At 39.0% G+C, this 13,289-nt stretch overlaps 1 protein-coding gene across 6 annotated transcripts in view; it reads right to left on the reverse strand.

Moving 5' to 3' along the window:
• Positions 1–13,289, reverse strand: part of HERC2 (HECT and RLD domain containing E3 ubiquitin protein ligase 2) — a 228,790-nt gene that overhangs the window by 66,199 nt on the left and 149,302 nt on the right. For all 6 annotated transcript variants that reach the window (XM_024747286.1, XM_024747281.1, XM_024747285.1 and 3 more), the window contains 10 exons: positions 9,653–9,828; positions 6,358–6,469; positions 4,950–5,031; positions 4,700–4,843; positions 3,174–3,264; positions 2,693–2,870; positions 2,424–2,505; positions 2,172–2,343; positions 1,043–1,187; positions 161–386 (listed from right to left, as the gene is read on the reverse strand). In XM_024747286.1, the coding sequence (XP_024603054.1) occupies positions 161–386; positions 1,043–1,187; positions 2,172–2,343; positions 2,424–2,505; positions 2,693–2,870; positions 3,174–3,264; positions 4,700–4,843; positions 4,950–5,031; positions 6,358–6,469; positions 9,653–9,828 (1,408 nt within the window). The remainder of the gene's footprint in view (positions 1–160; positions 387–1,042; positions 1,188–2,171; positions 2,344–2,423; positions 2,506–2,692; positions 2,871–3,173; positions 3,265–4,699; positions 4,844–4,949; positions 5,032–6,357; positions 6,470–9,652; positions 9,829–13,289) is intronic.

A 13,289-nucleotide genomic window follows, 5' to 3' on the forward strand; every position in this document is an offset into this window, starting at 1 on the left:
AAATCACAGCACAGTGCGCCACGATGATTCTGTGGCTGTGGTTCAGAATGCAGTTAGCCCGGTGCCACAACCCCTAATCTGGTAGCGACACCACACATTCTATCGACGGCATTGCTATAGCATACAGAGGGGTCTCAAATAAAACACAAATCTGTGTTACCTAAATAGGAAGCACCTAAAGGGTCTCTTGCGGTCTGGAAGAGGACGGGCTCGTGGACAGAGGGTGTTGCCACGTCGACGGTTGTCCATGCCACACTGTGTGAAGACCCGCAAGCCACTCGCGTGATCTTCTGGCCTTCTAAGCCTTGCACAAGTGTGGGCTTTCTATTAACCGTGGTCGTGCCATTGCCCTGCTGGCCGTGGTCATTGTCACCCCAAGCATATACCTGTTAAGGGGGAAAAAACGGAATTTTTCAACATTTCAGAACATTTGCTCTAAATTTACTTCAAAATTCTTGCCAATGACTACAGATGGGTATTTACTTAATATCAACCCAATGAATTCATCTATTTTGTTCTGTTACAGGAAGCAGGGAAGTCCTCCTCTTCAACTAAATATAGTAACTTATTTTTTCCTTTATTTTGCAAAGAAAAATGATCAAAAAAATATGCTCACTTTTCAAGGAATTTACTTCTTGGCTTTACAGAATTAGAAAGTATAATTCATTTTTAATTCATTTGATTAAAGTACAGTGTGCTGATTTGTTGTCATAAGTCAATGTCAAAGTATATCATCTATGAGCTTGTCACGGGATGGCCTCTCATGGTGGAAGAACGAGTAACACTTGTCAAAGATAACTTTATTTCTGAAATGAAGTACATATATCTCCCCATCAGGTATTAGAGTGGGAAACCCCATGGCTTTATAGCCTGCATCAGTCAGCAGCTCTTTCCCAGGTACGCTCACCCATGCTGACAGTTAGGCAGATATACACAGGAACACAATGGACAAAGCCCACCCTCCTGGTGCCCCAGTACCGGGACTCATGTCGTTTCATCATGTTACACTACAGACAAAAGGACATGTCACAGGCTCGCTTACCTGCCCCGCGTCAGTGACCGCCAGGCAGTGCAGGGCCCCGACGGCCACATGCACAATTTTCTTCCCTCTCAGCCCTTCCACCACCTGCGGTTTCCGCACATGCACATCAGAGCCGTGGCCCAGCCTGAAGTAGTCCCCCTTCCCCCTGCAAGGAGGTCAAGAGCGAGCATTTTTAATACATGATTATGGTGCTGGCAATGCCCCGCAGGAAACCACTCACTGTCACAGCACTAGAGGCAGCTCAATGATAACATCATACACAATTCCCAAGGTCTTTGAAATTACTGTTATTATCATATTGTTCTAAAATAGTATACCATTAATTCAAATTAATTCATTAATTCTGCTAGCAAGATCCTTCATGTGTGTTTTCCATTTAAGTTACTGAGGTAGGTTTCATCTAAAGAGATTGAAAACATGGCACACAAGCTCAAATGGCTCTTAAAAGACCTCTCTGCTCTAATTCTTCCTCAGCTGCCTTTGGGTCATGATACTCAGGCTTAGGCCATCACACTGCCTGGCCGTGGTCAGCTGGATATTCCATTCCTTTCTGATTTAGTAAAATAATCTTTCACTAGAAACAAACATGAACTTTTTCAGGGATCAAATAAATCAGAAATCTGTTTTCCACGCATTTGATCACTAGGCTTCTTGCACGGCAAAGCAGCAGAAGAAACCCTATACATACAACTCACCTAAACAAGAAACGCAAAACTGAAACCATTTCCACGAAGATCAGGAACAAGACAAGGTTGCCCATTCTCACCACTATTACTGAACATAATTTTGGAAGTTATAGCCACAGCAATCAGAGAAGAAAAAGAAATAAAAGGAATCCAAATTGGAAAAGAAGACAGAAAGCTGTCACTGACTACTCCAATAAAAATGTTAAAAATAAATAAATAAACAAACAAAAAAAAACAAGACAGACAAGTTTGGGCTAAAATTTCTCCAGTGTTCTTTTCTAAACAGCCCAGTTATAATGGGAAATTTCTTATAATATTGTCATTAATCCCAACTCAAAATAAATTGAAAAACAAAGATGCCTGAATGAGAAAGAAAATAAAGGTTTCCCCCTCCCTAAAAGGCCCCAAACAGACACACTGACAGATGACAGGCGTTTACGTACCACGTCCACACCACTCCCGACTTGGTGAGGGCCAGGGAGAACTGTGCTCCGCACTCGATCTGACACACCCCCTGTCCATTTAGTCTCTCAATGTTCTGGGGAATGTTACAGCCTTCGCTTCCTCCCCGGCCCAATTTTCCAAAGTCACCATCACCCCAGGAAAATACCAAACCTAGGTTTAAAAATATATACTTTAGGCCAGTGTCTCACAATGTTCCTCCCCCAGCAACGTGGAGTCAGGACAGGACTCACCTTCATCAGTCAGAGCCAGGGTCTGTGCATCTCTACTTCCACACGCCACCTGGATTACTCTGTGACCAAGAAGGACTTTCACCTACTCAATCACAAATTTAAAAACAGAATCAAGCACAGGCACTAAGAAAGCAAGGGGGATTTTTCCCCACAGACTGAAAGCCAATACTGGTCATGTCTTTATGAACTGTCCTAGACTGGGAGCTTATCTTCTCTGGAAATCAGCAGGTGGTAAATTTTCTGCAAGCAACAAAAATGTGTATAATCACCATTTTGGGCTTCAGCTGTGTTGTGTTATCCCCATGTCCCAAGCGGCCGTACTCTCCGAGGCCCCAGGTGTACAGTTCACCACTGGACGTGAGGGCTGCACTGTGCGAGCTCCCACAGGCAATATCCCGGATTCGCTTGGTTTTCAGGGCCTCTATCAGCCGTGGCTTGTCACAGTTCCTAAAGCAAGATTAAATAATACTCCCTATAGTCAATCCAGCCTTTTTAAAGAAGAAAGAAAAGGACATCAACACTGAGCCACATTTAGTCAAAACAACATCTTTAGATTGTTAACTATCAAACCTTAAAACAGAACATGTGAGGCCAAACCACATTCATAGACAATTTTTAAATATATTTTTAAGTTCCGTTTTCATAAATAACCCATCCTACTCAATTTTCTACAAAAAACTATCAAAAAGCATTCACTATTATTAACAGTAACAGTTTCTTATTAGCAAGTAATGAAGAAAATATTCTTACATTCTACTGAAGTGTCCAAGTTTGCCATCGTCACCTTCACCCCAGGAAAACACTTTCCCATCAACAGTTAAAGCTGTAGCGTGCCGTCCACCTGCAATATTCACACAGGGAGAGGCTGCCAAAGTTGGTTTACAAAAGTTAACAGCACAACTACCTATTTTTCCTGGCATGCAGTAGGTGTGAATATGTGTTGAATAATTGAGTAAATAAGATGAACATTTTAGGGTGACAAATATATAAAATAAGTGAACATTTATTAAACTACAAAGTTTAAGTCCTACAAAGAATTTTACTCGCAAAGAAGCAGCAAAATGATATTATTTATTAATGGGGTTGCTGCTATGTTAAATATATAAAGGGTCAAAATTCAGATGGAAAAATAAGTACATTTGTGATTAGACAAATTATGAAATGCAGTGGCAATTAGGCTTTTGTGAAATGTACCTAAACAATGGAATTATTTAAGCAAAAGTAACATCAATTGCAATTAAGGCACTATGCTCACTCTTCCCAAAACAATCAGCTCATGCTTTTTCCCCAGTATGCCTCACTCTCCTAGTCCATCCACCCCAGCTCAGGACTGAAGAGCATTTCCTCTCTGTCACTTGTGTCCACCAGTTCCTAGGCTCCTAATACCCATTTGCACCCTATCCCTTGCCAACAGAGCCCACATGATCCAGGGCAATGTGCTCAGCTAAAAACCACGCTTCCCAGACTCCCTTGCCCACAGAGGATGGTGACAGAGGTGCGACAGAAGTGAGTGAGGCTTCCAGAAAAGCTCTTTGGAGGGGCAGAGTGGGCCTGAGGAAAAGGCCTATCTTATACGTTCACCTGCGGCTGCAACGGGGGTGGACAGCAAGCTAGTGCACCTCACAGGTACTGAGGCTGCTACACTGGCCCTGGACCCCACCTCCAGGTTTCTACAGAGAATGGTAAAATGCTATCTTGCTCAAGCCACTACCGTTTGGATTTTCTGTTTTAAGGGGTTAAATCTAACCCTATCCAGTATAGACACGAACTCAGTTTGTATCTAATTCAGTTCATTTCCTCAGAGCACAGGGCTTTGAAATGATACTCAAAAGTTTCCTGAATTGAAGCAGTGTGATTTTTTTTTTTAATGGTTCTTTCTTATCACTGGAATTTACAGGTACTGGGAATCTGATGAAAGTTACAGGCTCTTTCCCCAGAAAAGTAACACATATTTAAGCACAGAACGTGATGACTGCAGAGATGCTATGAACCTGAGACCACAAGCTCCAAGATTAAAAGCCCCCTCCTTTGGTGAGGTATGCCCCACACGCCTGGAACGCCAGCAACCACTGGCCTCCAAGAAGCCTCGTGCAGCAACAATAATTAAACTCTAGACCACCTGGAGTTTTACATTAACCAACTTTTATTCCTAATAGTTAAGTAAAATTTGAAAAAGAATGCAGAGACACCTTAGGGGAAATTGTTTATGGCCCCAGTTAATTACAGAGCACGAACAACAGGCTTATCTGTGCACCAGTGCAAAGCCTGGCCCTTACCTGAGTGAACGGCCACCTTCTTGACCACGTAACTGCTAAGAGCTGTGATCTGTCGAGGAATGGGCACAGTCCCACTGGAGAGGCCCAGCCCCAGCCGGCCATTCGTGGCTTCTCCACAGGCATACACTTTCCCTTCCACTGTCACTGCAAGGAACAGGAGTGAGGAAAGGACTCACTTTTCACAATGCAACAACTATGTTTTCAGTCCTAAGCATCATATAAAACTTTTTAAATATTAGAATAATCATACCTGCAAACAAACTTTTAGAACCACCAGCCACTTGTACTACATTTAAAGCAGACAGTGTCTCAGAGAATGAAGGAACTTTTATCTAAAACAAGAATTTTTTTAAAAAATAAAGGAGAAAAGAGAGAATGTTATTTATACTTTTAAAATTACAAGTAATCTTACTAGATGGTACATAGAATTACTGTTAATTTACATGGTTATATTAACCAAAGTTCTTGTCTCTTAGATATACACAAGTATTTTAAGGATGAAATGATATACTGAGATTGACTTTAAAATGAATAGGGGTGAGGCTGTGTAGAAAATAAAGACAAAAATGTGACCATCTGCAACTGTTGAAGCTGGTACAGGGACAAGAGGACTCAGGTCCCTTTTCTTTCTACCTGGGTACATCTGAACATATCCATAATACAAGGCAAAAAATAAAATACACATAATGTAAAGATATAAACAAACATTTGGTAAATTACATTTTATTTCAGGTCATGTCCTGCTCATTCTTGTTAATTCTAAGAAATTATACACTTAAATTTCCCATTAGAGATGGGTGTGATTTAATTTAAAATTATCAAAGCCCCTGTCTAAGAAGCCCTTTATGATTCCTATGTGTCAGAAAGTATCAAATAGTCACTACTACTGTGGAAGAAGGATGTTCATCCCAACGGTGAAGCGCCAACCTACCTTTCATGTGCAAAGCCCAAAAAGGGCCATGCCCTCGGGACCCCCTAGACAGCCCCTGTCACAGCTGAGGCTCCCAGAGCTTCTGGGCCTCACATATCTCCAAATGCAGGGCAGGGGCCTCAAAAACAGATGTAACTTGAGGCTGCTGAATTGCATAAGATTATTTTCATTGTACTAGAACCACAAGACTTAAAATGAATGAGTTCTAACTTTCCTTTTCAGCTTCTTGGCAATGCAGATAACAAGGGATCTTATGATGGGTGAAGTCTCATGGAATACTAAGTAGTGGAGATGCTCATCTGAAAAGAAACTGTTTCCAGACACTAAAATTTGGGGGAATCTCTTCCTCAGTTAAGAGCCACACTGAATTCAACTCTAGTTCAAATGCATCAATTGTTGTACCTACTCTTTAAAATATAATTAATACTCTACAATTTTTACCTCTGTGCTTGTCAGATCTTTTCAAAAGTGTATGTTCTAGTTTACAAAACAGCAATAATGCAACTATATCTAAAGTGCACTATTTTCCAAGGACGGAGGCTTCTCAGAAACTAAATTTGATAATGTCTGTGAGTTCATGTCAAGAATTACTTAAGAAAAGTCAACTTTAAAAACAACATATAAAAGGAAAGACCATTATAAAAACTTCAAGAAGCACGGCTGTTGCTGGGCCTGTCTGGGCCTGAGCAGCACGGGGTGGCGAGGGCACTGGGTATCGGGCAGGTACCTTGGAGCCCTTCAGCCCTCCCAGCTGGTCCTTGTCATTCAGGCCCCACACAAATACTTTGGTTCTTATCGTAGCCGCCGATTCCAGACCTGCAGCCTTCTTTCTAATAAGGCTAATCAAAGGAAAAATAAAACAGAAATAGAGGTCAATCAGAGTAAAAACATTTTTTAAATAAAAAGGAAAACAACCTCAAGCACACAGTTTGCTGGTTACTATCAGAAACTCTTAAAGTTTTGTTTTAATTCAACAAAGCCTGAAGTATACACAGGAGTTAGTGTTCCAGAGGGTCAAAATTTCTAGATACCCGTATGCTACCTTTCAATACTAGAATTTAACCTTAGCTTTTTATTCTGGTGGAGATCTTCCCAAGAGACACTGTGCAGTTCTCTTTCCTCTTGTATACCAAGTTGAACGTGACAGCTTTTATTGCTTTTACAGCAATTACCACCCATCACCTTAACACACAGCTACTGCAGATGTAACTGGAGAGAATGTTGGTTAATGGCGCCAAGAATCACCACCGGGACTGGCATTGTGGCCATGTCCCTAAACCTCAAACCCTGTTTGGTCATATTTTCCCGCCAAAGAAATAATAAAATGGATGTAGCCACATGACCTCTGATGTACTCAAACACAAACACATGTCCCGAGGCAAAATGCAAATTTCTTCCTTTACACCCTCTGCCCACTGTGCTGGCCAGCTGCGTTGGAGGAGGAGGTCCAAATCTCCATTCTGCCAGGGGAGGCCTGCCCAGCCCCCCGAGGCTCCTGAAGCACAGGCCATCTCATTCATCCCATCTCCTGACCTGCCCTCGATGGGTTAAAAGTTTGATCAACAAAGTCCACACATTCTTCAAAATAAAATGAAAATTAAATTTAAAAAAATTTAAATGACAAAATCACAGCAACCGATGTCCATGCATTAAGTGCTAACTATACTGCTAACACTTGAGAAAAATGGCTATTGTTACTTCCAATTTGTTGTACATCAGAAATAAATTAGATTGAATCAATTAAAAAAAAAGTCCATCAATTCTTGAACATGATAAGAACACGAAGTACATGGAACAATGTTAGATTTGCTTGGTTGTCAGTTTTATGCCAGGTGGTAAGAAAACTGCTGCTTCTGTGTTTGAGGTTTTAGCTTTTTGCTTTTGTTCTATTTTTATAAGCTACAATAGACAACTGAAGACTCCAGAGATTAGCTTACAGATAGGTGAGATTTTTTAACGTGTTACATACTAATGAATATTTACTTTCAGGGATCAAAATTTTATGGTTTGGGGATAAAAAGGTAGGAAAACTCTCATCCCATACCAGGCAAAGGAGAGCAAGTATATGTACATTTTATTTGAAATACCTTGTAACACAGTGTTACTCAAAAGTATGTAGGGGATTCCACCAGTGTTGAGACATGTAAGGACTGGTACCATGTAAGCATCAGCAGGGGGAACAAATGCCAGCGGGTGGTCAGTGAGGGCACACCCTAGTTGGGGGCTTGCCCTGTGGGAGACTGCTTGGACCATTCACTAGTTATTAGCTCATTAATGATATTTGAAAGGAAAAAAAATTACATTCAAATATCTAGAATTTCTTTTGTGAATGTATCCAGCTGTGTAAAAATTTCACCTATGAGTAAAGCTCAAACTTTTGTGGTTATTTCACATATATAGTACATGTACTAATTATATTTGCCCAATTCATTTTAGTAGCTACCGAATAAGAAAATGTGACTCTAGAATCCTTTCACTTAAAAATCCCAATGATTTATTTAAATGAAATGTCATTTTCCTCACTTAATTAAATTAATGCATGTAGACACAAACAGTTTGAACTGTAACATATAGTATAACATATATTCTAGATAAGGTAGTGTTATAAGACTATTTTCTCTTCAACTTCTTTGCAAAGCTTCCGAAATGAAACAAGACAGGATCCAAGCCCAAGATCCCTAGAATGACCTGATTTATCACCACAGTGGCCACCTCTTCATGATTAAGAGTATGTGCTTAATAGCAGTGCAGGGCCAAACTCCTTTGTTTCAAAAGGACAGACCGCTCACGTCACACACTAGAAAGCACTCAGTACTATGGGCAGTGATCAGCAGAGCTCAGCTGGCACTGCTACCTGCCTCTAGTGAACATCTGCAAGGACCCAGCTACACCAGCAATACAAGAGAAACACCTATCGACTTGGCAATTTCACTTTTATTTATTTGTGAAAAGACAACTCATCTGAGGACAGTAATTGCCTGCACTGTTTGCTGCTGGGACGTAAACAGAGCTCAGAACAGACACTGCACATGAGCCCTCCATACAGGTCTTGGAATAAAAAGCAAATGTGCACAGACCTGGCAGACACCTTTCTTCACCCTTGGTATATGATGTTCCCCTGCCAACACCCCTTACTGCCCACTTTGCTTTGATGGGGGGAGTTTTTCCTTGTTCTCCTGACAGCCCAATGCTCCTTCTCCTTTGCAGTCGCTCAAAGCACCAGGCCCTTCTCCTTCGTGCACTTCCCACAGCTGTGAGGCCACTCTAATGTGTGTGAGTTTGTCTTGTTTTATTTAGCATGTTCACTACAGCATTCACAGGACAGAGAACAGGGTTTAGCCTCCAGTAGGTGTTCAATAAATATATGGTGGATGAATAAATACGGTAATAGTCATCACTACAGGGCTCATACAAAATAAGGAACTGAGTAAATGAGAACTTAATCATGAGATGAAATACTGCACAAAATAAAATTATACAACAGAAGGCTAAGATACAGATATTCTAAAGATGGAGGTTACTCGTGGTTGCACAATAATGTAAATTTACTTAATGTCACTGAACTATACACTTAACTGGTTAAGATGGTAAATTTATGTATATTTTATTGTAATAAAAATTTTTTAATTTAAAAGTTATTAATAAAATTCTTAACAAAAAAGGCTGTAAAATATATACCATACCACACTATCTCCAAAGGAAAACACAATTAGGGACAGATAAAAAAGAAAACTACAAGAATATATACCAAAATACTAACAGTAGTATTTTAGGTAGAAAAATTAACATTTTTATTTTCCCTTTTAAGTGAATTTTTCTAAATACAATGTGTTTCCACATTAAATTTTTCCTAAAATTAAATTAAATCATATTTTTGAATATGATTTGAACATTAACTAATATTTAACAAATAGTCCTATGGGCACTAAACTATCCTCATTATGAGATACACTCCAATTAAACACTGGCTTTTGAAAGTGAGAGTTTGGGCATGAGTACCACCAACAGCAAACAGCTCTCACCTCCCACTGTTGCCTTTTTCGTCCTCTTCCTCCTCATTATCTGAAGCTAAGAAAGGAACTGCAGCCAAATCTTCCTCCTCTGCACGTATCCGTCCCAGCAGGATGAGACCATGGATTTTACAATCAATTCCTGAGCTCCTGCACTGCTTTATTGCAATTTCAATATACCTGTGATACTAGATACAAACACAGTAAGCTACAGAGTTTTCAGAATCAAACACATTAGATACTTTAACTGGAAAGAAGGACATATGAGACATGGAATATGTGGAAAGTTAGAGCCCCTTTACTTAAGTTCTGGAAATACTAGGCAGGGTTGAGGCAGGCACATTTGAGTGGGGTTCGCTTTCAAAAGAAGTCGTTAATTCACCAAGGATGTTCATCCAAGGCATGGGACTCACAGTAATTTTCTTACTAAAATGAAATAGCATGATAGCCTTACTGAATGACTCCAAAACTTTTCTGTCTTAAAGCTTTCTTAAACCAAGATGATTAAGAAAGAGATTAGGTGTCAGGTAGTCACAAAGGCTTCATAATTTTTAAAACATAATAAAAATATTTGATTACATACAAATTAGAGAAAACAATACAGAGTCCCATAACCCCATCACCTAGTTCAACAATTATCAATGGATGACTGATTTTGTTCATATATGGATTATCATAAGAAAATTCCAGGCAGCATGTTGTTTCAAAACTTTAGTATGTATCACTGAAATACAGGCATTTAAAAAATATATCCACAGTACTATTATGATAGCTAAATCAATAATCTTATATCATCTAAATGCTACCAGTGATCAAATTTTCTAATCATCTCATAAACATCTTTCTATTTTCGGCTTATCCAAATCAGAATCCAAACAGGATGCAACCTCCCTCTGTTATACCTTTGCCATTCGTTTTTTAAAGTTGGCTCCCTGTCCCACAGAATGCCCCATCCCCCGTACCTGACATTCAGAGTATTCCTCTATTCCTGTATATGTGAACAAACACTGAACCAGCAGGAAGCACACACATCACCAATGACTTCTTGTTGCCTCAATGGGCCCTAATCAAACCTTAAGATCTACCTATGAAGTCACAGGAAGTACAGGTTGAGTGAAAAAGGCAAATAGAGAAATGAAAAATTCTACAAGAAAAAGAGGCCCTGTTTCTTTCTTTAGCAAGGAAAAACCAAGACAGTGAAAAATTTTAATGAAGTGCAAAGTGCAGACACTGCCTGAATCACGATTCAGAGTGACCAACTACAAATGAACATTCATTGGATAATTGGGAAAATTTAAACATTGACTGGATATTTTATGATATTAAAGAAAAATTTTTCAGTGTGATGGCATTGTGGTTACATTTTTAAAGTCCTTGTTAGAAATGAATAATTTAAGTACTCACTACTGAAATAAGGCCATGTCTGGAGTTTGCTTTAACACCTCAAAAAAAAAAAAGGGCGGGGGGTAGGGGGGGCACATAGACGGAGTTAGTGAAACACGACTGGCAAAAATGTTGATAATCATTGAAACTAGGTGATAGGTTCATGGAGGATTCAGTATACTTACTATTTACAGTTATGTTAGAAAATTCCTGTCACAAACCATTTTGATAGGAAAAGCAATGCTAGAAGAAAGAGTCCAGTAGCTTTACAGGAATGGTAATATTCTAGTTCTTAAGTTGGTTGGAGGGATGGAGAGTGGGCCTTGAATTTTCTGAATACTCACAATGCTTCATATTTCTCATATACATGAAATACACTATTCTGTGCTTCTCAAATATTACGTAATAAATTGTTCTGAACTAAAAATTTATTAAAATTTATTAAAATCAATACACCTTTCATGAATACCTATCTCAGTTACTGAATAAATTTCTGTGGTTACTGATTTACTTAAAATACAAAAAAAAAGAATTCAGTAGCATAATTAAGGTAACAGACAAGCTACATTCCACTACCCAGCAATAAGTTAATAAAATGCACTAAAATGCAATATTATCTTTTCTCAAAAAAACTCAATAATATCTTCAATTTTCATCATTTGCCACTTTATTAATTTATTACCACCATTTGTATTAACTGTTAATTTATTACATGGTATTCCATAAAACAGTTTAATGACATTCAAGAATGAATGGTGTTCCAAAATTTTAGTTATCAAAGACAGGAAGAAAATAAATAGAACAAAAGCCTTCTGGTGTACCCAAGGGCCAAAGCATCAACTCTTAGACCTGGGGGAAAGTGTTGGTATGGTCCCATAGTCTCTAGATACAAGTTACCAACCTTCCACCTTGAAAAACTTAACCTATCGCTGGCTGTGTATCAGCTTCTTTAACGTAACACACTGGGATCACATGGAACTTGCCTGCCTTTATGTGGGCAGAAAAAAATAATAAAGCAATGATTCTTACCCAAGGAGGCAAAAGACCTGTACTCAGAAAACTATAAGATACTGATGAAAGAAATCAAAGACGACACAAACAGATGGAGAGATATACCATGTTCTTAGATTGGAAGAATCAATATTGTGAAAATGACTATACTACCCAAAGCAATCTACAGATCCAACACAATCCATTTCAAATTACCAATGGCATTTTTCACAGAACTAGAACAAAAAAATTTACAGATTGTATGGAAACACAAAAGACCCTGAATAGCCAAAGCAATCTTGCAAAAGAAAAACAAAGCTGGAGGAACCAGGATCCCTGACTTCAGACTATACTACAAATCTACAGTAATCAAAACAGTATGGTACTGGCACAAAAACAGAAATACAAATCAATGCAACGGGATAGAAAGCCCAGAGATAAACCCACACACCGATGGTCACCTAATCTATGACAAAGGAGGCAAGACTCTACAATGGAGAAAAGACAGTGTCTTTAATAAGTGGTGCTGGGAAAACTCGACACCTACATATAAAAGAATGAAATTAGAACACTCCCTAACACCATACACAAAAATAAACTCAAAATGGATTAAAGACCTAAATGTAAGGCTGGATTATTATAAAACTCTTGGAGGAAAACATAGGCAAAACAATCTTTGACATAAATCGCAGCAAGATCTTTTTTGATCCACCTCCTAAAGTAATGAAAATAAAAACAAAATGGACATATACACACTAACAAACATAAGGTAGATAGCTAGTGGGAAGCAGCCACATGGCACAGGGATATCGGCTCGGTGCTTTGTGACTGCCTGGAGGGGTGGGCTAGGGAGGGTGGCAGGGAGAGAGACGCAAGAGGGAAGAGATATGGGAACATATGTATATGTATAACTGATTCACTTTGTTATAAAGCAGAAACTAACACACCATTGTAAAGCAATTATACCCCAATAAAGATGTTAAAAAAAATAAAAATAAACAAATGGGACCTAATTAAACTCAAAAGGAAACCATAAACAAAACAAAAAGACGACTGTCAGAATGGGAGAAAATATTTGCAAACAAAGCAACTAACAAAGGATTAATCTCCAAAATATACAAACAGCTCATGAAGCTCAATATCAAACAAACAAATAGCCCAATCAAAAAATGGGTGGAAGATCTAAAGAGCCATTTCTCCAAAGAAGACATACAGATAGATGGGCAACAGGCACATGAGAAGATGCTCAATATCACTAATTATTAGACAAATGCAA

The sequence above is a fragment of the Neophocaena asiaeorientalis genome, unplaced genomic scaffold (assembly GCF_003031525.2).
Source record: "Neophocaena asiaeorientalis asiaeorientalis breed wild unplaced genomic scaffold, Neophocaena_asiaeorientalis_V1.1 scaffold236, whole genome shotgun sequence".
NCBI lineage: Eukaryota > Metazoa > Chordata > Mammalia > Artiodactyla > Phocoenidae > Neophocaena > Neophocaena asiaeorientalis.